Source organism: Mustela nivalis (genome assembly GCF_964662115.1).
Source record: "Mustela nivalis genome assembly, chromosome: 7".
In the NCBI taxonomy this organism is placed as follows: Eukaryota; Metazoa; Chordata; class Mammalia; order Carnivora; family Mustelidae; genus Mustela; species Mustela nivalis.
This window is the reverse complement of record NC_139026.1, coordinates 14,072,042-14,096,777: the sequence shown is the minus strand read 5'-3', so window position 1 is coordinate 14,096,777 and position 24,736 is coordinate 14,072,042. Positions and strand designations below refer to the sequence as shown.

At 46.5% G+C, this 24,736-nt stretch overlaps 1 protein-coding gene across 3 annotated transcripts in view; it reads left to right on the top strand.

Annotated features, from left to right (window-relative positions):
• The window catches only part of ABTB3 (ankyrin repeat and BTB domain containing 3), a gene marked incomplete at its 5' end in the record, with an annotated part of 291,518 nt that overhangs the window by 166,777 nt on the left and 100,005 nt on the right, over positions 1-24,736 (top strand). For all 3 annotated transcript variants that reach the window (XM_082740558.1, XM_082740559.1, XM_082740560.1), the window contains 2 exons: positions 2,100-2,249; positions 15,423-15,627. In XM_082740558.1, the coding sequence (XP_082596684.1) occupies positions 2,100-2,249; positions 15,423-15,627 (355 nt within the window). The remainder of the gene's footprint in view (positions 1-2,099; positions 2,250-15,422; positions 15,628-24,736) is intronic.

Genomic DNA, 24,736 nt, shown 5'->3' with positions numbered 1-24,736 from the left:
GAGGTGGTGGGTGTGTGTGTGTGTGTGTACACTGGGCTATGATATAAAATACATTTTTATTCTGACTCACAAAGTGTTTGAAAAATAGTAGAGAACAATTTTAGAAGGACACTTATTTGGCCAGTTTCCTGCTTATAGGAATGTGAGACTCTAATGGTCATTCGTTTGCATTGTTTATCTATGTATTCGGTGTTCATCTACAGTCATCTACAAGAGTTGCTTTGTCTGCTGGGCCATCTTGTTCGGTGTGAATGGGAAACATCCAGGAGCAAGTGACAGGCTCAGTGTGGCTGGAGTCACTAATTGGGCAACAGGGGCCAGAAGAGCTGTGTGTGACCGGGGCCACCTCAAGCCTGCCCATCTTCAAAGCAGGAACCTTTATTTGTTGAAATTTTGTGGTTCAAACAGGGTGAGAAATGGGCCAGAACTGCTGACATCTGCAATCTGTCTGTCTCCCCTCACCCTACCAGTTGGCTTAAGTCACTTGGCACCTCTGTATTGATACCGTCGTATTGTTCCCATGGGTTTTTTGTTTTTCTGTGTGTGTGGTTTTATTGTCATTCGCTGTCTTGTCTCCTCAGTTAGTTTAGGCACTACTCGAATTTATCTTCTGCTGCTTTTGCATCTCCAAAATGCCTTGCAGGGTTGGGAACAGAGTAGGGACTCAATAAATGCTTCCTGTGTGTTAACAATTACTCATTGCTGGGATCCCTTCTAAGATGTCCCTTCATTCCTCACATTCTCGAATTGTAGGGCACATACCATATGGCTTCGTGGTTGTGTGTGGTAACAATCTTCCCCTTCGCTTAGACTGTGAGCCCACTGAGGACAAGGAGTGTGTGTGTTCTTTTTTTTTTTTTAAGATGTATTTATTTATTCTAGAGAGAGAGTGCATATGAATAGGGGATGGCCAGAGGAAGAGAATCCCAGGGAGACGCCACTCCCAGTGCAGAGCCTCACATGGGGCTCAATCCCACAACCCTGAGATCATGACCTGAGCAACACCAAGAGTCAGACGCTCCACTGACTGAGCCACTCAGGTGCCCCAGGAGTGTGTGTGTTCTATCCATCACTCTATCCTTAGCCTCTAGCACAGCACAGTGCCCACCTGCCTTGTTCATTGGGTCCTCAGTGATCTGTGTATCTGTTAGTCATCACCCTAACAATGCTGACTACCAGCTAACCTCCACTATCTCAAAGGCAGACCAAATTGGTATTGGTTTTTGTAGAGTAGCTCTAAGCTACAGGTTGGTACTGGAGTTGCTCCATGTGTCTCCTCACCTCGAGCGAGCAGGCCAGCCAGGGAATGTTCTTCTTGTGATAATGGCAGAATTACAAAAGAGCAAGTTCAGCTGTACAAGCGCTTTTCAGGCCTTCGGTTCTATCACGAGCATTAGTCTTTTGGCCAAAGTAAGTCAATCAGTCAACCCCAAAGCCAAGGAGCAAGAAAGCAGGCTCCTGCCTAGGGAAGTTTTGGTGGTGGAGGGAAAAGTAAATATTTCTAAATAACTTCCCCAAGTAAGTTCTCTGGCTCTTGCTAAATGTTCATGGGATGGCAAGGAAGGGAAGAAATCATTAGACGCCAGAGGTTTCCCATAGGTTTTCACCATTAAATCACAAAAGTCCACAGGGTCTCTTCTACCACAGAGAAAGCCCGAGTTTTGTCCAACAAATAATAGCCCAACCACCCAGAGTTAAGTTTGTTGGAGAAATAAAGCAAGCCCTCAGGAGCGACAGCTGGCAAAGACTCTTCTTCTGCTCATGGACATTCAGGGGAGGCAGCTGACTCCAGGAAGGAGAATGGGACAGTGACCACTGGTTCCAGAGGCATCTCTGACTGGATAGAAGCCAGGCTGGAGGAAAGGGTTCTAGTTTGTGTCCTTTGGCAATATGTGCATGCAGATGAATGCCCACATGTCTGGTAAAATCAGCAGGTCGGGATCTTCAGGGGATCTTTTACAATAGAGCCCTGGATGCCATGTTGGCTTTGCAGTACCAACCCTGGCATGGTTCGAAGTGGTGCAAGGTTTTGCACCTCTCCATTGGTTACCTGAAAAATAACACTGTTTTCTTTCATTGTCTTTCCTCGCCCACTGCAGGAGTGCTGTGCCTGCCAGACAGCCTGAACCTTCACAGGGACCCGCAGCGGTCAAACAAGCCGGGCGACCTGCCCATGTTCAGCCAGTCGGAGTTGAGGACCATCGAGCAGTCCTTGCTGGCCACCCGTGTGGGCAGTATCGCAGAACTGAGTAAGTGGACACTGGTTCTCTGCCCTCTCTGTGCCCAAGGTGGCCCTCCCCTCAGGACAGTGCTTCGTCACCAGCCAGGTGACAGCTTGTATTGAGCACCTGCTGTGTGCACAGAACACTGCCATGGTAGCCATAGGGAAGGCAAGGGTTCTGGAGTCAGGCAGGTCTGATAACATTTCCTGCCACTGTCACTGTTGTAGGTCAAGTTCTTTTCTGAGCCTCAGTTTCCTTTTCTATAAAATAGAGAAAATAACAGTACCTGACTTAAAGTATGGTTTTGCTGATTCAGTGAGCTAATGCCCATAAAGAAGCTTTGCCATGGTGGCTGACACACAGTAAATGCTCTATAGATGGTGGCTGTTCATTGTTGATTTCCAGTGAAATCGTTTTAAAGCGTAAATCACATTTTCCTCTGGTCAGAATCCTCCACTGGCTTTCCATCTGACCCACAGAAAAAGCTAAAATTTTCAGAATTGCTTGTAGGCCACACCACATAGCCCTTTTATTTTTCTGCTGTCCCCTAAGGCCCCCTGAACTCCAGCCAGTCTGGCCCCTTGGTTTTCCTTGACGATAGCAGACATGCCTCAGGACTTTGCACTTACTGTTCCCTCTTCCTCAACTGCTCTTCCTCCAGATAGCCACATGGCTAGTTCCCTCATTACCTTCAAGCCTCACCCAGAATTTTAATACCCTTTAGGGGCACCTGGGTGGATCCATTGGTTAAGCATCTGACTCTTGGTTTCGGCTAAGATCATGATCTCATGGATCATAAGATTGAGCCCCACACCAGGCTCTGCACTCAGCAGGGAGTCTGCTTGAGAATTCTCTCCTTCTGCCCCCTCTCCCCTCAAATAAATAAATCTTCAAAAAAAAATTTTTCAATACCCCAAAGGCCTTTTTCCCCTTAATTTTTTTTTGTTTTTTAATAAAAGTTTCACAGAGATATAATTTATAGACAGTTCACCTCTTTAAAGTGTACAATTCAGCAATTTTTAGTTATTTACTAAAGTGTAGCAACTATCAACCACTATCAATTGTCATCACCCCAACAAGAAACACGGTAGTGATTAGCTGTCATTACCCTTCCCCCCTCCACCTAACCACACTCTATTTTACTCATTTCTTTTTTTTAATTGTTAATCTCTCCCTACTAGAATATATTCTCACAGAGAATTGAGATAATTTGCTTTATTAATGTAACCCCAATGCCAAGAACACTGCCTGGCACATAGCATGCCCTCAGGAAATGTGAAGAGAAGGGGAAAGACAGGGAGAGAGAAAGCACAGAAAGGTGGAGATAAGGGAAGGATTGTCGAAAGATTGGGTGTCTCGAGTTTGAGCAGTGATCTGAAACCCTTCTGCATCCCTGATTCAGGACTGTGTCCTCGGAGTCTGGCCAACCAGAAGAAAATAAAACTGAATTTACTTATGTTCAGTTGATTATCAAATTGCTTGAAGGTGTGTTCCTCATGGGACCTGAGCATTGATCTTGGAAACGATGGATTATGTTGAAGCATGAATCGGTGTGGCATTCTGGAAAATTCTGAACCATAGAAAGAAATCAGGGTCCAGAAGACAACATGTGCCTCTTCCCAAAGCAAGTCCCTATACACACAGGATACACAGCATCCTCCATTTAGCACATTGCGCCCCCCTCTGGAAAGGGAAGTCACAGCCGATGTAGGCTGTGGCTGGCCCTCTGGTCTTTAAGGAGCTACTTTCTGGCAGCTGAATTTGGAAATTGCACCTCCATTCTCATCACACCCAGAAGTCACAAGATGCTGCTCATCACAGGGTCAGGGTCTTCCAGCTCTCCGTCCGCTATATAATCATTCTTCAACTTTTGGGTGCCATGGACCCCTTTGACAGTCTGGTAAAGCCTATGGACCTTGCCTCAGAATAATATTTTTAAATGCATGAAATACGTGCACACATTTACAAAGGAAACCAATTATATTAAAAGTCAGTTACTGCAATATTTTTATAAAAATTGTGATGTAGCCATTCTGTACTTTTTAGCAGCACATTATATAATAAGATCTAGTAACAGCTTCGATGACCCCATTAGTTGGACGTAGTGATATGTGTGAATGATATTTTGAAATATTTCCAACAATTGGAAAGGGATAAGAAAATGTCTGTACTTTAATAGTTTCCCACGGATTTGGGATATGGAGGGTCCAAGCAGCACCTGCGGGGGTGGGGGGCATTGCTCAAAGAAGAATTGCCACACTGTTTGGGACTTTCCGAATTTCTGAGACATGCCCTTGACCCTGGAAATGCAGAATCTGGCTACAGGGTTGGATCATGTCTGCATGGGCAGAACCTGGGAAGAGCTTCCTCACCAGCTCTCCACTGGGGTCTCCAGGGTTTGTCCTAGGATAACCTTAAGGGTCCCTCTTTGAGTCTAACCCCTGGGCTGGGGCTCTGCTTAACTCCGGCTCTCCACAAAGAAAAGATTTGCTTAATAAATCTGTACTTCGCCAAAGCAGGCAGGCTGCAGCAGCAGCTAGCCGCAGAAATTGTCTTTAAGGTCAATTTGCTCTGTGTATTAGACGCTGTCATCCTCACTGATGTTGACTTTCACATATGAATTGTCGGCACACAAATGGGTGCTGCTAATTACAGAGGGGTTCTGTACCTTCATTAAGTCGCCCATAGAAGGTATGTGCGCAAGCACATTGACAAGCTGCCTCGGCAACCAGAGGTAATAAAATCACCCGCTTTTCTGATCTGACTGTAATTTAGAGCGGCTTGCTCTGTGGTCTGAATCAATACGAGCCTTGCTCTCTCTGTGTACCTAGAGAGCTGTTCTTCATATTCAAAGATTACTCTATCAGTGTGGCTTGTAGAAACTACTGTTATTCTGCAAAGGTGAGCTGGAGCGAGTCTATTCCCAGATATCCCTGCTCTTCTGGAATCAGGCTGTGTGGGGGTCAAGGGCAGAGCGCCTACCCTTGGCCTTCTCCATAGTCAGTAATGATCGGCAGCAGCTGGTGTTACAGGACCAGGGGACTAGGATAAATCCACACGAGCTGTTTCCAGTGTAATCGCTGTTGTCCACACTGGCGGGAAGGGACGCTACAGGAGGATGAACGACTTGTCTAAGGTCCACCGCACCCACGAGCTGCAGGAGTTGGGACTGAGTGCGGTTCTTAAGGCGGAGCTTCCACGCTTCACCACAAGACTGCTGTCCCTCGGGGAGAACCCCGGCAGATGTTTCTACATGTTACAGGTGCAGTGAGGGCTGTGTTCCTTCCAGCTCTGGGGATCGGTAGCTTGCTCTGTTGAATGCATCATAAATGTTCTTCTCTCAAAAGACCTGGAGATGCAGAAAGTCACAAAGGATATCCCCTGGAAGGGGGCCACCCTAGGCCCGAGACCTCTCCCTATAACCCCGCCCGTATCCTCAGGGCATCACATTTTGATCTGAACTTGATCACCCAAGATGTTCAAAGCACTTACCTTTGTCTGGCCTGCTGTGGCTTGGGGTGAAGATAAATCCGCTCATTCTGGAGCACCTACTGTGTGCCAGGTGCCTTCGGTAGATGAAAGGTGTTCCCATTTCACAGATAAGAAAACTGAAATTTGGAAGGAGAGAGGTTTTGCCCAAGGCCATGCAGCTAGTAAATTGCAGAGTCATAATTCGAAACCCAGTTGGTTTTTTTTTGTTTTTTGTTTTTTTTTCCCGGCCTTACTATGCTGTGTCCGGTTCAGCTTTGCCTTGTGAGCCCCTAACACAGCACCCCTGACTTGGGAGATAATCTCAAGAGGGGAACATGCAGCGAGTTGGTCTCCGAAACAAGATCGGAAGAAAATGCCACCGGGGAGGGGAACTCTTAATGACAGTCCAGTCAAATATTAAATATTCTATAGAACCAGACTTTGATTTCAGAGACCTGGAACTGAGCCCATGTATGCCTAAACTGTTGGAGTGCGAAGCTAAATTAGGATGCCACTCAGCCCCCAAACTGACACAGGCTGGCCTTTTTTTTTTTTTTTTTTAACTCTGAGCCCTAGGAAATTTGCACAGTGACACGCTGAACTTCACAGCTGACCTAGAGACTGGTGAGCAGTCCCTTCAGGCTCTCTTTCCCTGAACCCGTGAGCACATCTAGGGAAATCGGGTCTGCCCAGGCTCTCCCACTGAGGCCACAGGAGAAGCAGAGGCCCCGGCTTGAGGCTCACTTTTGAACCAACTTGACTGTCCTTTGGGTTCCACTCATTCCCACACTCGTGTCCTCTGAGGTCTTGTCTCGGCTCCTCTGCCTGACATGCCAGCCCTATCCACAAGCTCCCAGTTGAAACCCCATCCAGCAGTCACTAATTGTAGTGTTTGCGTTCTGTGGGTTAAAGGGGGAAAAAAATGAAAGCCTCATCCTAAAATGCCCCTTCCTATTCACACTACTTTTCACACTCAACTGTGAACTTGTTGCTCCCATTCAATGAGGCAGACAAAAGGGGGCCATTAATTTACAACAGTGAGTAAAAAGTTTTCTGGGTTGTCCCCAGAAAGAAAAAAAGAAACTTAATCCTTATGGCTTGGACAAGAGGGTCTCTCTCCTTGTTTGGAATGGAGTTGGGCTCTTTGCTGAGTCCTGCCTCCAGCCCCTGGGGTGCACCTGTGTCCCTCTCTGATGGCAAAGTGGCCACTAGCCTCTTGATATTTTTCTAATATTGTACTCTACCACAGAACCTTTGCACTTGCTGCCCCTTCTGCCTAGAAAGCTCTTCCCCTGGTATTTACAGGGCTCCTCTGTCACTTTATTCAGGCCTCTGCTTCACTCTCCCCTCCTCAGAGAGGCCCTCCTGTGACCATTCCACTCACCCCTACCCCACCACTCTTTATACAGTCTTCCTGCTTCAATCTTCTTCATCCCGCACTTATCACCACCTGACATACCATATGTTTATTTATATACTGTCTGTCCACCCCACCAAGACTATAAACCCATGGCAGCTGAGAGAGTTGTGTTTTTTTGTTTTGTTTTTTAAGATTTTATTTATTAATTTGACAGAGAGAGATCACAAGTAGGCAGAGAAGCAGGCAGAGAGAGAGGAGGAAGCAGGCTCCCGGCTGAGCAGAGAGCCCAACGCGGGGCTCTATACCAGGACCCTGGGATCATGACCTGAGCCAAAGGCAGAGGCTTTAACCCACTGAGCCACGCAGGCGCCCTGGGTTGTGTTTTTTAAAAATATCATGATATCCTTAGGGCGTGGGATAATGGTTGGCACATGCAGGACTCAGTAAATATTTGATGAATGAATGAATGAATGAATGGTAGGTTTCCTGCTCAATCCAGGGTTCAGTCTTCCATTGTCCCTAATGACTTAGATTACACGTGGTCTTTCCATTCTTTCTTTATCAAGGGAGGGGTTTTGGTGGGGAAATTTAAACAGCAGTTTGTGATGCTGGAGAAGACCTCTGTTTTCTCACCTGTGCTGTGTGGTATAAGTCAAGTGACTCAGTCACTATGATCCCTGGTGTTCCCATCTATGACAAGAGGGTGATGATCCTTGCTCCCCCAGGGCTGTAGGAGGTTTTGAAAACATACTGTAGTAAGTGGCAGCTGACTGTAGATGAGGGAAGGAGATGAAGTTGCTGCCTCAGCTGCTGTCTTTTGGGCAGAAGGAGCCACCGTTGGAATGTGTAGCCCTTTGTCCTGGGCGATTGTAGCTGGCAGGCAGGGGGCGACTTAGTGGGAGCTGCTCTGACAACCAGAGTCTGGCAGGTTAGAGCAGCATTTCTGAAGGGCGGGATAGGAGATGATCGTAGGTGATACACACAACACTTTTTATTTTTAATTGCCATGAATTTTTCATGAGCACTAGAAAAATATTGGTTTTCCATTTATGGCACTGATATGAAGTTTCCTTTTAAAATGAGTGAAAGAATGAGCCAATTTAAAGAAAAATATTAAGTAGATAAATTGTACCTGCAGCCCACAGATAATGAGAGAAGACCTGGTGGTGATTCCCAGGTGGCCGACATTTGGGAAACCAGTTATTAGCAAATTCTATAAGGTTTCTGGAACCAGCTCCAGCCGCTGAAACATAAAGCAGCTAGTGACAAGTGGATTTGTAGTTTGGGGTTCACAAAAGCTGAAGGGTGAAGCAGTGGATAGCACATACATAGAGTGGGGTTTGAGATGGAGCTAGGGATTGCAGAACCCCTGTGCCAAATCCATATTCTGTGGCCAGCCCTCCTGAGAGATGTCCTTAGGGCCTCTGATTAAGAACAGGGCTGATGATGATGATACTAGTGAAGATTTGCTGATGGTGATGATGGTGGTGGTGATGGTGGTGGTGATGGTGGTGATGGTGGTGGTGATGAAGATGATGATGGTAATGATGGTGGTGATGATGGTAACGATGATGGTGGTGGTATGATGTTGTTGATGAAGATGATGATGGTGAAGATGGTGGTCATGAAGATGATGATGATTATGATGGTGACAGTGGTGATGATGATGATAGTAGTGATAATGATGGTGATAATGGTGGTGGTGGTGGTGGTGGTGATAATGGTGATGAGAAAAAGAAATAGGGCTGAATATTTATTAAGCACTTAGGATATACTAGACTCCCGTGTGTTTTAAGTGACTTATATGCATGACTTCTTTTAATATTACAAGGTAGGTACTATTATTATCCATCCAACAAATCCATTAGGTGATAAAAATCTCCATTTACAGAGAGGTTAAATAATGCACCCAAAGTCACACAGCTAGTTAGTGGCAGATTGGAGGCTCAGACTTAGGCAGCATGTTTCTGACCACCACACACACACACACACACACACACACACACACACACACTCTGCCCCTCCAGGAACAGGACAGCAAATGGGGCACAGTCTCTCCCCTTTGAGGCTCAGTGGGGGAAGCAGACATGAAACATGACAGAATCAAGCAAGTAGCATATTAGACTTTATTAGCAGGTATTGTGGGTAAAAAGGGGAAGAGGAGATTCTGACTGGGAGCAGCCTGGAGGGCTGCATGGGAGAAGCAGCACTTGATCACAGCCTTAGAGGTCCTCAGTAGTTGGGGGAATGAGGGAAAAGGCACTCCAAGGTGAGAAAACAGGAGCAAAAGCAGGAAACCTGGAAGTTTAGGTTTAGCTGAACAATGCTGCAAGGAGGTAGTTAGCCCAACCACGGTCAAAGGTGTCCCAGCATCTTGGGGAATGGGCCCAAATCATGGACCTTCTCTTCTTCACTCCCTTGTGAGTTTTCTTATTCTGAGCTTTTTTTTTTTTTTTTTTTTTTTTTTTAAGATTTATTTACTTATAAGCGGTGGGGGGAAAGGAGCAGGGGAGAGAGAGAGAGAATCTCAAGCAGATTCTACTCTGAGCACAGAGCCCAATGTGGGGCCCAATCCCACAACTCTAAGATCGTGACTTGAGCCAAAATCAAGAGTTGAATGTTCAACTGACTGAGCCACCCAGGTTCCCCTGTCCTGAGCTTTTATACTAGAGCTTAGAGAAAGACAGACGGAAAGATGATACTCTAGTCTGACATGGATGGAAGGTACAAGAAAGAAAACATATCACCCTAGTAAGCTTATTATTCTGATAACGCCAAGTAGCTGTAATTCAAAATTCAGAAACTATAAACAAGATGGAAGGGAATACCACCCACAGTCCCACTAGGGAGAGAAAGCCTTAGTCAACATTTGGGGGCTTGTTGGGGGAGGCGTGGTTTTCATATTGACTTTATGCAAAGTTTTTAAATAATGTAATCCTGATCTCACAGTATGCAATTGTGAGTTTCGCTTTTTTTCTACTTGCCATTTTAACAAGAGGATTTTTTTTCATAGTATTACAGATCAGTGCAAACATTTTTAATGACTGCACAAGTTTTTTATTTTATCACATGGATATACAAGAATTTATTTAACCATGCTGTTATTTTTTTTTTAAGATTTTATTTATTTATTTGACAGAGAGAGATCACAAGCAGGCAGAGAGGCAGGCAGAGAGAGAGGAGGAAGCAGGCTCCCTGCTGAGCAGAGAGCCTGATGCGGGCCTCGATCCCAGGACCCTGAGATCATGACCTGAGCCGAAGGCAGCGGCTTAACCCACTGAGCCACCCAGGCGCCCCAACCATGCTGTTATTTTTAAATATATATTTCTTTGTTAAATTTTGGATCCCATAAATTAGGATTGGATGAAAATCCTTGTGCGTAAGGATTTTTGCTGCATTTTGGATCCTAACATTGGGAAGGATTCCCAGAAACAGAATTACTGAACTGAGGGTAAGAAGCATTAACACCTTGGCTACATAATGCCAGATTGGACTTGGAGCTGACTGCGGCTGCCCTGGGCTATCTCTTTAAAAAAAAAAAAAAAAAGAAAAGAAAACGGTAGGGGGTAGGGTGGAGAGCACAGGCTTTAGAGTCAGATGGACCCAGGTTGGACTTTTGCCTGTGCCTCAATTTCCTTATCTGTAAAATAAGATATCTCAGCCTTGACATTATTGACATTTGGGGCTCGATTCTTTGCTGTGGGGACCGTTTGTAGGATGGTTAGCAGCAGCTCTAACCTCCACCCACAGGATGCCAGTAGCGGGCCCTTGGACATGACAACCCAAAATGGCTCCAAGCTTTGCCAAGTGTCCTCTGGCAGGCAGAATCCACTCGGCTGCAGACCGCTGCTATAAAACTGATTACTATCATGAGTGTTTTGCAGAACACAAGAGGATTAGGAACAGTGCACGCAAGGTGCTGACTCAGGTTCGTGGCACAGTGTAGGGGCTCCTGTCACTACTGTTCGTAATAATATGACAGTGACATTTCCCATGGCTGGATGCTACAGAGATCACACCCAGGAGAACACAGTGGGTCAGCTCGGAGGCCACACCCGGCTCTAGGAGTCTCTCGGTCTTTGGTTCTTTGGCCAAAAGCATCCAGCGGTTTCCCTGTCTGCTCCTTCCAGCGGTCAGCGTGCATCCTACTACTTAGGAACAGAATTACCTCTCAGATTTTCCTGATGGGAGCCTTTCTCCCCTCACTGTTCCCCCACCACACACACACCCCTGCTGTTTGCAACTCATCTTTCCTCCTGGAGGACTGTGGAGGCTGTGCTGAGTCTATTACTGGTGAGCCCAGGTCCTTCTCCCTGCACATCCCTGGGGGTGAGGGAGAGCCCCTCAGACCCTGCCGCCGACATGCAAACTCAGCGGAAACACAGCACCTCTGCAAAGTTCACCCCGCGATTTTCAAGTCTCCCCAGATGGCGTCTCATGTGTAGCCCTCCCTTCTTCCTGCCCTGCTGGGGCTCAGCCTGTGGTCTTGGCCTCCCGTGAACCTTCATAAAACCTCACCCCTTCCCCCCACCCGTGGCTGGGGCCACCGTTGAGGACCCTGACATCACAGTCAGGGGCAGAACTGGGAAGTGTGCAGTTCCTTCCAGAGCTGCTGGCCATTGGCCCTGTCTGCCATGGCCTCTGTGGCTTGTCCCCACCCCACACCCACGGAGGATGTGGTTATTGACAGGTGCCGGTTACAGATGGGCTGAGCCTTGCTGTGCAGACTCTGGGGGTGGCCAAGCCAGCCATGACCTCAGGAGCTCCTGATGGGCTCTTGATGCCACCAAAAAATGAAGACCCCCCTTGTCTCCTGCTCTCCTGAGGCAGAGAGCTCCAGAGACTGGGCTTCTGTTAGTTCCAGAACCAGCCTCCTGCCTCTGTCATTGCTGATTACTTGCATGCCCCTCCAGGCCCCTTCCCTTAGGTCAAGAATCTTCTAAGAGTGTGCATGGCCATCCATGCAGGCTGACCAGCAGCCACCACCCCCTCCTGCAGACGGTTCGGACGCTGAGACCCCTTAGCCAGAAGCTCCGCTCTGCCAGCAGAGGCAGACCCATCTCCTGAGCCCCCCACCCTGAAATCCACAATGGCATATATTTGGGGAGACTGGGGATTTAGGCCTCAAACTCTTCACCAGAGTTTTTCAAAGGCCACCTGACATAGATCCTAGAAGAAACGGGGATGTACTGGCTAAGAACATGAGCCCTGGCAGCCTCGTTGGAGTGGCAGCCTGCTACTTCCTGTGCGACACTTGGGCCATTTGTCTCTTCCCTTGATTTTCTCATCTCTGAAGTGGGTTTCTGCTCCTGCTGCCACTACCCTCTACTTCATGTCCTCCTCATCAGAAGATGCACAGCATCGTCATTGTGTCTAGTCCCAGTCCAGACCTGCCATCTTGTTCTTCTCGGGCTCCTTCTCTACATTCGCCGGTCAGGCTCTTTCCCAGGGGTTGGAGCCGCCTCTTATGAGACTGACTGATAGGACTGGCCAGAGGCAGGTTTCTGGCTTCCTTTTTCTCTTCCCTCCATGCTTCTAAAAGATGTAGAGAGAACAGGGAAGAAGCAGCAACTAAGGACCTAAGTGGACCCCCAGACAGACACCTGGAGTGTGCAGCTTTGTAGCGTAAGTTCTGAAAAAATCAACTCTAGCACAAAGCAAGTTAGGCTCTGGATCAGGACACCGGCAGGACTGTCCCCACACGTCCCAGGCACCCGACCTCCAGGTCTCACCATCCAGAGAGAAGGGTGAACCGGCGGGACCTGAGCCTAAGAGGGCAGCTAATTTCATGCCCACAGCATGCCAAGCCCTTCCTCGTTTTGTCCTGAACCCTCATAACCACCAGACGGAGGCAGCTTATTACCCGAGGCTGAGTGACTTACTGTTTTGTGCACCGATGAGCGGCAGAGCTGGGATTTGAACTCCTTCTCTTGACTGTGAGTGCTGGTTCTCCAGTTTTCCATCTGCAGGTCCCCTGGGGGTCTTTCCAGGCTGCCCACCTCTCACAGAGAATTTCCTTCTCTGTTTCTTTTTTGGAGTTTCTTGGGCATACGTTCCCGCCTTTGGGAAATGGAGAGAGAAGGGTCAGGCTCTGAGCGAGGCATGGTAAGAGGCAGAGGGGTGCAGGGTTGCCACCCGCGCTGTTCTCTGTCCAGCCCCTGCATCTGCTTGCTGTCCTGATATCAAGCTTGGTAGGTTGCATCCTGGCTCATTTGTCCTGTTAAGGCCTCAGGACTCTGACAACAAGGAAGTTTCCTTTCTTCTGAAAAGTCCTCTCTCAGAAATAGTGGCCACTTGGAATCTTATCTCCAGAAGGACATCTATACTCAGTGTGTAAGAGCTCTGTGATTGATTAACCATGTCTGCCTTGGACGTGGACTAGAAAGGGGAATATTTGCTATTTCTGCCCTTCTGGCCCCACCTTCAGACTAGAAAATGGACTTTGGGCCTTTGGAGGAGAAACTCATGCCTCTCATTGAGCCTCACATTCTTGGGTTTGGGTTTGAGGTCAGAGTGTCATGTTAAAAGGTACGGGTGGATGGCAGAGAAGTGGTGGTCTCCGCAGGCCTGGTATCAGCTGGGCAGTGAAAGATGGGGAGTTGGGGGGACAGTCTCCCTCCCCGACCAGGGGCTGCCTGGGTGGGGAAGAGAGCAGTAAATTCCGGCCAGAATTAATGTTTCGGTCTTGAGCCTGAAGACCGAATTCCATCTTCTTCAAGGTCTTTTCTCCTAAGGCCTTCAACTGATTGGATGAGGCCCACCCACATCTTGGAAGAGAGTCTGCTTTTCCCAAAATCTACTGATTTAAAGGTTAAAATTTAATGTGAAAAATACCTTCACAGCAACCTATAGGCTAGTGTTTAACCAAATAACTGGGCACCATAGCCTCATCCCATTGACCCATGAAATTAGTCATTACAGTACCTCAGATGAGTGTTATCTGGAGTGTGCTACGCATTCCACTGGACAAGTGGAACAGGGCAGCACACTGAATAACATTGGTCAGGGAGGGATCCTTTTAAATCCAATTTTAATTCTATTTGCTTCAAGAAGAAACACTCCATTTGGGATGAGCCCCTAACACTTCTCTAACACGTGTCATTTAGAACAACAACAAAATTGGACCAGAATTGAGCTATGAATTAATTATACTGGGGGCACCTGGATGGTTCAGTTGGTTAAGCATCTGCTTTTGGCTCAGGTCATGAACTCAGGGTTCTGGGATCGAGCCCCACGTCAGGCTCCCCATTCAGGCAAATATTCCCCTTTCTAGTCCAGCAGGGATCTTGCCTCTCCCTCTCCTCCCCACTCATGCTCTCTGTCACTCTTTCTGTCTCTCTCTCTCTCCGATAAATAAAATCTTTTTAAAAATGAATTATACTATTTTGTTTCCATCAAATTAACTTTTATAGTGATCTTCTGTTTATGACAAGTGATACTGATCTTCCCTTAATGATAAGTGACAGAACATTTCCTTTTTAGATACCCATACTTAAAAAAAAAATCTAAAGGAATCCATCTAAAGTTAAGTAAGTCATGGCACAGGTGGGCCTTGGATACAGCTGTGCTCATGAAGGTAGCATACAAACAACCAAGTTTGGGAAACGCCATCTTAGCCTAGAAAAGTGAGGGCTTCCAGGTCCAGCCAGCCTCCCCACAGGAAGGTCCTCCCTGTGCGGCCAACCTGGGGGCATACATTTGGTTTGATGAAGAGAAGGCTGGTTTCCTTTGGAGAAAGCAGGAGAAAGACTAGAGCGTATCCCAGGTTTGCTAGTGCAGAGTAAAGTAAGACAGAGCCCCTGTCCTCAAGGAGAATGGCTCAGCATGGACATTCTGGAGGCAGACTGCGTGGGTTCAAATCCTGACTCTGCCACTTACGGCTGCTGCATGACCTTGAGAAATTATTTGACCTCTTTCCTCATCCATGAAATGGGTTTACAAAGATACCTACTTTAGGGAGATGAACTGGGGTACTTAGAACTGTACCGATACACAAGTGTCGTTTAAGACAGTTGCTGCCATTGGGAAGGACCCACAAGGAAATGGCAGCCCTAACACAGCCTCTACCTGCTGTGCTAAGAAAGTACAGTGTGATACACACGCGGGGGAGTGGGGAGATTCCAGGAGGATTGCCTGGAGAAACCAATATATCCGCTGATACCTGGACGGTCAGTAGGCGTTAGCCTGGAGAAGAGGAGAGAGAGAATGTTCTGGATAAAGGGAATAGCCTATGTGCAGTCTCGGAGGTCCCAGAGGACCACCGCAGTTGAATGAGGGAGTCCCAGCATCGGAAACTCTGCAGAGGTCTTCAGCACAGCTCTGCACGTCATGGCTGCCTGAAGGATCTGAAATCTTACCTCTGTCCACAGGTGACCTGGTGTCCCGAGCAATGCACCACCTGCAGCCCCTCAATGCCAAGCACCACGGCAACGGCACTCCCCTGCACCACAAGCAGGGGGCGCTCTACTGGGAGCCGGAGGCGCTGTACACGCTTTGCTATTTCATGCACTGCCCGCAAATGGAATGGGAGAATCCCAACGTGGAGCCTTCCAAAGTCAACCTCCAGGTGGAAAGGTAAGACTGGCCTTGGCTCCGGATGGCCAAAGAGACGAGCTTCCCTCCGGCCGCCGCCGCCTTGCGGTGGGTGGGTACTTCACCCAGGGTGGCACGGGGGTGTGGGAGAGGAGCGATGCTGGCGGTCAGAACTACACATTTCCCAGAAACTCACTGGAGGGGTCCAGGTGGGAACTTTGTGCCACGACGGGGTGTCTGAGACCCAGGTGGGGTGTTTGAAATGGGCCGCTTAGGGTTGATGCTGAGCAGGATATAAACGGCCCGGGTCAGGAAGGTGGTTCTGCAGATTGCAAAAGGGTAAGGGGCTCTGCTGTGCTGGGTGGCGTCCTTGTGAAGGCAGCTACGGGAGATGCCAGCTCCTTGCGGGGAGGTGGCTTCATTTTTTCCTGGCTGCCCTGGGGACTCTCGTGGGGGAACCATAAACACCTGCTCAGCAGAAGTGGCACCCGAGGGTACACGGGACACTGGGCTTGCTCAAGCAGAATCCTCCAGGGAAAGGGAGGAGGGGAAGGCTTCCTGGAAGAGGACACTCCCTCTGATCCAGCTTCTGTCCCTCCCTAGCGCAGTCCCTCCACTTTCCCGTGCCTCAGCTTCCCCATCTGTAAACCAGCAGCTGAACTCAGCACTTCCCAGCTCCCCTTCTATCTGGAAGACTCCCTCTCAGGGGCAGGTTGTCAGAAACCAGACTGCCTGGGGGCATCCCTCTTCCCCTGGGAGTCCATCTCCCCACAACGCCTCACAGATCAGTCCCTTGTACTCCAACTGCTCTAGCATCCACCCATTTATCGGAAGACTGGTTAAGAGAGTGGGCTCTGGGATCCAGACTTCTGGCTTGAAATCCTGACTCTTCCAATTAAATGTCGGAAAAGGGCAAGGGCCTTGGGAAAGCACCTTAACCTCTCTGTGCCTCAGTTTCTTCATCTGCACAATAGGGCTATGAAAGTAAATCCTGCATAGGGCTGTCGGAAGGCTGAGTGACGCAAACAGCAGCCAGCACACAGTAAGTGTTTGCGCTGGTTGCTGTCATCGTAGACACTAACTGCACAGAGGCGAACAGCTCCCAGTTTGGGCTCAATGCGGTTTTCTCTTCTCTGCTAAATGGTTCCAAGCAGTTTTGAGATGCTCCCTGGTTGTTGTGCTGCTGCAGGGACGGACTGGGGCTTAACTGGGCTCCCTTCTAAACCCACATTCTCCTGGCTTTCATTTCCAAGAAGAGAATGGAGCATGAGTTAGAAAAAGTTGCTAAGGTTTTTATTCTTGTTTTGTTTTTAAGAACCTGAGCGTGAGGATTTCAGTCCCGCCTGGAGGTTGCTTCATCAGGCCTCCCACTATCTAGGCGAAACCGTGGGTGCCCCGTACAGGTTCTCATGTGCCGAACACACCCACCTTGGAGAAGGGGCCAAATGCTCATTGTTCCTGGGCAGATTAGGACCTCAGCCCGAGACACCAGGAGTGCCCCTCCCTGCGAGCATGCCCTAGCGCTGAGGGAATGGAAGCCAGCAGCCTCGGCCCCTGGACTATCTAGCTCTTTGGCCCCCGGCCCCCAACAGCCTGTGCAACAGTGTCTCTGACTCACCCCCACCAATGTGCGAATGACCCCCAGGGGTCCCCTCTCCATCCCCAGCCAAGCGGTGCTGGGATCCAGAATCTTCTGGGATCCTCTGAGATCCAGAATCTTCTCATCCTGCTCAGCCTCAGCTTCCCCATCAAGTCTCACACACCCAGACTGGTTCTTCTTCTCATAGTACCTTATTCTTTTCTGGGTAACACTTACCACAGCTTCCTGAGGGCAGAGAACACATCTGTTTTGGTGGCCACTCTTCACCTAATGCCAAGTGTCACTTCACATCTGGTGCCTAGTGGGGAGTCAGTAAGTATTTGTATAAAGATTGAGCAAACCATTGATCTGGCTGCCTGTGGAACATTGCCATTTGGGTGTGTTCACGGGCTACCTCAAATCTGAGGTTGCCCTCTTTGCTGTCAAATCATCTGTTCATTCTCTCTCCCTCATCCCTAAGAATGGCGTCCCACCAACCCGGTCACCCCTGTCAGAAAACTGGGCCTTGCCCCACACTCCTTCCTCTCCCTCACTCCCTCCTACAGCTAATGGTCAGCAGATCTTACCGATGCTGCTTCTAAGTCGTCTCTCTAATTGCTGCCGCTGTGTGGTCAGGCACCTTGTTCCATCTTACTTCTGTTACCGCATCTGATTTCTAAATGGTCTCCCCAAATGTGAGGCTTCATACTCTCTGAGCAGCTCCATCCTCCTCATGACCACCAGACTGAAACTTCTAGAATGTGGATCTCATCATGTGATGGACTCCTTGCCCCCCACTCAACACAGGGGCACAACCTATTACATCTTCTATCATGCAGCGTCCATCTTCCTTTCTGGAATCCCTTTCAGGGTTCAGAGTGTAGCTGGAGTAGCTGTCAGTCTGAGGAGACCATCAGAGGCCTCCAGACTTTCTGGAACAAGACGTAAAGACACATGGGCTTTGAGGGAGAGCAGAGTAAGGAGAACAGGGCCCCAGATATGTTGGGATCAGTTCTGACTTGATTTTTCCCATCTTCTTTGGTTGATTTTTCAGGGTTCAGAACAAAATGCAAAGTAGACCTTGTCATTTTTCAGTTGTGTTCACTTTGGCTCTCCAGAAAGAGTGTGGATTTGGGAGTGAGACTGACCTTTGGCTTTATATCCCAGCCCTGCTTCTTCTAGCTCTGAGACCTTGAAAAAGCCATTCCTCCTCACAAAACCTCTTTACCTCAACTGTACACTGAGAGTGAGACCAGCCTCACGGGAATGCTATAAGCAGTGAATTCAATATGGCAGCTAAGCCACCAGTGCCATGCCTGCCACAAGAGCAGTTCTCCTTCTCCCCAGAAGAGTAACTGGGTGGCTCTAAAATGCTGTTATTGTTGTCCCTACAGAAGCCCATCTGTGTGTGTGTTCCTTCTAGACAAAAAGCTATTCCTCCCATTCCCTGATGGAATAGGCATTGGCGTTTAGCATCTGAAATCACACATGGAAGGGCTTCAGAGGGAGAGGACTTCTGTTTTCAGTCAACTGCTTATACCAGCTCCCTACCAAAACCTCTGAACAAGAATTTTCCAGTGGGAGGTGGACTCTAATTTGGAGTTGTTTATCTCTTTCTTTCTGTCTCCTCACCCCCAAAATCAAAAACATTTCCTTAACTTTTTGTTTTTATTCTGTAGGGTCATGGTGCTTATATGGTTTTTCTCTAGACTATATTCTTCAGGAAAGGGGCTGAATATCATTTGCTTTTGTCCATGCCCAGCCGAAAGTCTGGAAACATTTGTGGACTGAAATCTGGATTGTTTTGTGCCTCAAATCGTCTCTGCTTGTCAGAAAAGCCTTCTTCCCTGGCTGGAGTATTTGGAAGTAGGCCTACCGACACCATTTTACCCTTTCATGTGGGCCCAGATCGAGGATTACTACATTTGTTTTGGATAGTTTCATTTTTCATTGTGGGATTTTGAAGATGCTCGGTTCCAGTGAGAAATGTCTGCAGTTCAAGTTTTCCCAGAGCTTTGGCTACTAGTTCTTGAGCTTCTAAAATCTTGCAGAGCAGTTCTTTGGGTCTCTGGAAGCATATACTGGGACCAGGTCCTGTAAAGAGCGAGAGCTCCAGAGTGACACAGATAGGCATGAGCTAGACCACATGGAGTAGAGACTGAGACTAAAAGTCTGGACTTGCAATCCTGCTCAAGTCAGGTGTTTGCAAATTCAACATGGAGAAGAGAGAGGAGGAACATTCTTTATCAAGGAGAGTCTGATCTTTGATATCACTGAATTTTGTAGGTGCCAAAGGCAGGCCACTGGAGATTTATAATGCTCTCTTGCATATGCCTCCAGGAAGAGAGGAACTTCACAGTCCATTGGAAGGAATAAATTGTTATTAATTATGGTACCCAGCATTGACTTCAGCCCATTCTGCTGGTTTGTGACTTAATTTTTTTTCATTCCTTAATTCCATTTATAATAAGCTCCTTGAGGGCAGTCTACCTCTTATATGTTTTTCTAGAGCCCAACATAGTATTTTGGCACATTATACATTACACATCCTTAACAAGTATTTGCTAAGTTAGTTAAAAATAAATACAAACAATGTCATCAGCAAAGCCTGTTTTGTTTTGGAGCATCAGATGTTTTACAAAGAAATCTAAGCTCAAATGTCATCCTTATTTCTGACTTTCATTTATTCTAAGAAATTTCTAAGAAAGAGGTAATTCTACATATGTTTTTCCTAGGACAGAACCTTCAATAGTCTAAACTAAATATCAAAATAAACACATATCATAATATCAGTCAATCAATAAAATCTTTTAGGTACTTCAGAATGACTTCATATGACTTTAGTCATATATTTCTACTTAAAAACACTCAGATTTTCTAAGATTTATGATTAGGCAATATTTACTTTGTTATATATTTATGTGTAAACATATATGTATGATTAGGCAATATTTATTTTGTAAGTTTTATGTCAGGCAGTATTTATTTTAGTAATGACAAATGTAAACATTGATTTTGATAGTAGAAGCTATATGAAACTGCTGGTTTTAAATAGAATCATCTTCAGTCTGTGATAAGATTTTCCTCCCCTATATCATTACTGGAAATATCAGTGATTCCTAGATGTGCTTGGCCGTGGATGACTTCAGCAATGACCATAAAAAGAAAAAATAATAGGATAAATTGGACTATATTGTTGCCTGAGGTAGCTGGCCATGACTGAGAAGATCAGAGATCGTTTTACCCACAAGACTACACAATTGGGTAGGTCTATCCCCCCCCAGGGGCACCGAAAGCAAACAAAAACACATACCTGGGCAGTGGCAGCTCTTGTGCCTTTTGCAAGCAGAGCTGTATAAACAGATGTGGTACACTCTCTACCAGGGACAGCTGAACCAAAACATGAGTATACAATCAACAGTCACCAGCTGTTGGGGAGAAATGAAACAAATCCTAACAATCAGAAGAATTTACACTTGAAGAAACAGAGCTAATAAAGCAAACATAACAGACATTAGAAGTTAAATGATACCCAAATACATCTTACAAGACAATTACTCTGTCAAAAAATCCCTACAACACATCAGTTCTGGATGCTTTTTCATCTGTGGCATAGGTAAAGGTGATAGTCAAGTGTTAACATACACCAATGGACATACTCAGGGTTATACAAAATTTCCAGCATGCTATTATAACTCTTCCTTGTTCCTTTGCCCTAAGGAGTATATATCAGAATACAAATGGGAAGAGGTATCCTTAACACAAACAGTACTACTAGTAAAAATGCTTATTGCAAAGGTTAAACTACTATGATGGCTTGAAGCAGAAAGAAGACCTCTGGGAGGCCCAGTGTCAGTAGATGGTTGCCAGATCCTTTCCCCTTCTGCATGAGAATTGGATCTTGGGTTAATTCTCTAGCTCTGTTCTCCTGGAAACATGATAAAAATTGCAGTATCGACTGTGTTACCAAGAAGCATGCTTATGGTCAGAGTAACTCTAGATTGATAAATTTGATCTGGCCTGCTAGTGCTGTAAATACTTGATAAATATCCAGAGCTCTGGGCTTCCCTGAATCCACTGGCTCTTGTTACTGTCAGTGTCCTTGCAGGAACCTTGGAAACTATATCTGTGGAGTTGCTACAAGAGATATTGGGGTTCACAAACAGGATAGTTCTCACAGTCCCTCAAGTGTATCTCATTTTCTTTTTTTTTTTAAGATTTTATTTATTTTATTTGACAGAGATTACAAGTAGGCAGAGAGGCAGGCAGAGAGAGAGAGAGAGAGAGGAGGAAGCAGGCTCCCTGCTGAGCAGAGAGCCCAATGCGGGACTCGATCCTAGGACCCTAAAATCATGACCTGAGTCGAAGGCAGCGGCTTAACCCACTGAGCCACCCAGGCGCCCCGTGTATCTCATTTTCTTGCACCTGCATGTCACCTGGGCAAGATAGCTCAAGGATGGCTGGCTATAAGGACTCCCACCAAAGGAACATCTGATGCTACCCTACTGGGTCAAGTGTGGCCTATGATAGTCCCATGAGTCTAAAAGTTTAATAGAGCTTAAAAAGACTTCTGGTGGATGATGAAGCCAGAGAACCAGGCTTCAGGGCTGCACAACCTAGAACTGTGTCCAAATTACACCTTAAGACTGCTCTAGCAAAGACCTCACAGCCACCAGGGCTGGGCACAGACACGGACTTCACACCACCAATGCTAGGCATTGGACACTCCTAGCAGGACCGCTACACCATTACCCATGAAAGCTGAATGTCTCTACCAACACCCTAGTCAACTTCACGTTCCACCTATATCACACCACTTGCTTCCAAATCAATGGAGCCCAGGGCGCATACCTGTACTTTGGCTGCAAGGGAGTCTGGGAAGGTGAATTACTACCTTGTTGAACCATGGACTAATAATATGGGAAATTCTCCAGACACAGTAAAGTCATCAGTGGTTCTGAGAAGTCAAAAATTTGACGGAGGTGCACTACATTCTTTTAATTTACTTGTTTTTAATATAAGCAACATACAAGTGAAGCACTTGTACAGTCCAGGACTTTTGACCATTATTAGCCACACATCTCAAACTGATGCACGTATACACCACAGCTGAGAACCAAAACACCACCTCAACATAAGGACTCTTTAGACTAACACACTGGGAACCCGGATAGGAAGGAGAAGGAGGGAGGAGGACTATTCCTGGCATCCTCAACAAGGATGCAGAATGCCTTTTCCCAGGGAAAGAACGCTACTTCCTCATCGTCAAGCCCCGTCATCATGTCTGGCACAAAAGACCCATCCTATGTACAGCCCAGTGCTACAGGGTTCTGGAGAAATCCAGAGCCAACAGATGCTTGTGAACATGCTAGAATGAGGGGACCACAGCTGCAAGGCTGTACATGGGCCTTGGTGGATTGGCCTGGAATCCCAACCACCATATAAACAAGGGGGAAATGCATGTTGAATTCTAAACAATTAACTTGAGGAACAAAGTTCTAAAACCTGATCCATTCATAACTTGAGCATGGCTGCAATTTACTTCATCTGGCCAAGGGAAAAACAACTCTAATCCCACTATTTTTCAAGCTGTGGGTTACAGCTCATTAATGGGCCATTAAATCAGTGCAGTGCAGAGATTGGCAAACTATACCCCACAGGCCAAATCTGGCCCACTGCCTGTTTTTATAAAGTTTTATTGGAACACAGCCATACCTATTTGTTGACATATTATTTGTGGCTGCTTTTGCACTTGATTAGCTGTGTCAGAAACCAAATGGCTCACAAAGCAGAAAATACTCCTTGGCCCTTTCTAGTAAAAGTTTTCTGACCCCTGATATTGTGAATTATAACCTAAATTTTTAAAAAATGAACTAAAATTGAACAGAAAAAAATCCAAGTAGTCTTCATGAGGTAAGGTAAAGATGTTTTGTGAAACTTCTTTTTTTTTTCCCCACTATATTAACTTAACTGGACATGATTAATTTGTCCAAGGTCATGTAGCTAAAATTGCAGAATTAGTGTCTGAACCCTTAGAGTCAGGCTCTGGTCTGTGCTCACATTCATTAGGCTGTTCTGCTATTGGTGGGCTATGGTTTCAAAAGAAATAATAATGTTTGAAAGCCTCACTCCTAATCCCTAGAATATGTTTAAGAATCTTCATGATTGTTTATAGGATATGAAACTAATAAGTACATGTATCAAATAAAATGTGGTAATTCCAAAAAAAAAAAAAAATCAAGAAAGAAGACAATTTGAATCACCCATAAGCACTGTGATCATATAGGGCATATATTCTGTCTGTATCAAAGTTTTTTGGTTGTTTCACCAAATAAGGACCATGCAGTTTTGTTGATCCATGTCACTGAGTAGCCTTCAAAAGCACGATTTTTTGAGGGACCATTCCATCATTGGGCATTTAAAGTCAAGAGAGATTTGAGACCAGGCATATTGAACATGTTCCATGATGAAGGTGAAACTGAGCCCTAGCAGGATGTGTGGACTTGTCTGGGGTCATAAGTGCACTTGTAGTGGTTTTGCAGGGAAGTACCCCAGGGTATTTGCACAGGCTTTGCCTTCTTCCTGGAACACTGCCTCCTTTCTACCTCTCTAGCAACTGGCTTAGTCTGTTCATCCTTCAGGACTGATTATAGGTTTCACCTCTTCGAGGAACCCTTCCCTACCACCTCAGGCTATACTAAATGTTGAGGGCCTAGCTCAGGGTGTCACATATAGTAAGCACTCAATAAATGCTTACAGAACTAAACAGAGCTGGGTCTGAAACCTGTGTGTTCCAACACAGGGAGCGCTCAGCTTGGCACCTTTTACACCGTTCATGTGCTCCAGGGCTCTTTCCCTCAGCTGTAAATAAATAATAGTTCCTACTTCATGGGGCTGTTTCAGTGACCAGTGAATCAACTTATGCAAGTGCCATATGCATTCACTGACACATAGGAGATGATACATAAATGGTAGGAATTATTACGCCCTTAATTCAGGTTGACGCCTTCTTCTATATGTTCATATATATAAAGCACTTCAAATTCAGCACACATTAGGTGCTTTATAGATAATGGCCATTGTTATTCTCATTGTCATGGTTCTTGGAACCTGAACACACACTGTAGCAGGACTTCTCAGACTGTAATCTGGAATGTGCATCTGAATCCCCTGGGATCTCATTAAAATGCAGATTCTATTCATAGGTCGGGGGAGGGGCCCCAAGACGTTTCCTTTCTAACAAGCTCCCAGGTGAGATGATGCTGCTGGTCCACGGGCCACACCGTGAATAACAAGACACGTGAATAACAAAGAATAGTTTTTTGTGGGTTTGTCATTCCTTTCACCAACTGACTCCAACCCCCATGTTTAAGTTACATAAGGGCAAGAAATAAGATTTTAGGGTGACTTTTGTCTCTCTGGGAGAGCTTCGCACATAATAGACTTTGGGGGCTGGATTGAGCCTCCTGAGAGGCTAGAGCTCCATGTCATTTGATGAAATGAACAGATCCCAGAGGTCAGACCTGGCCAGCCTGCAGAAGTAGGGAGCTCCAACAGCCAAGGGGAGACACA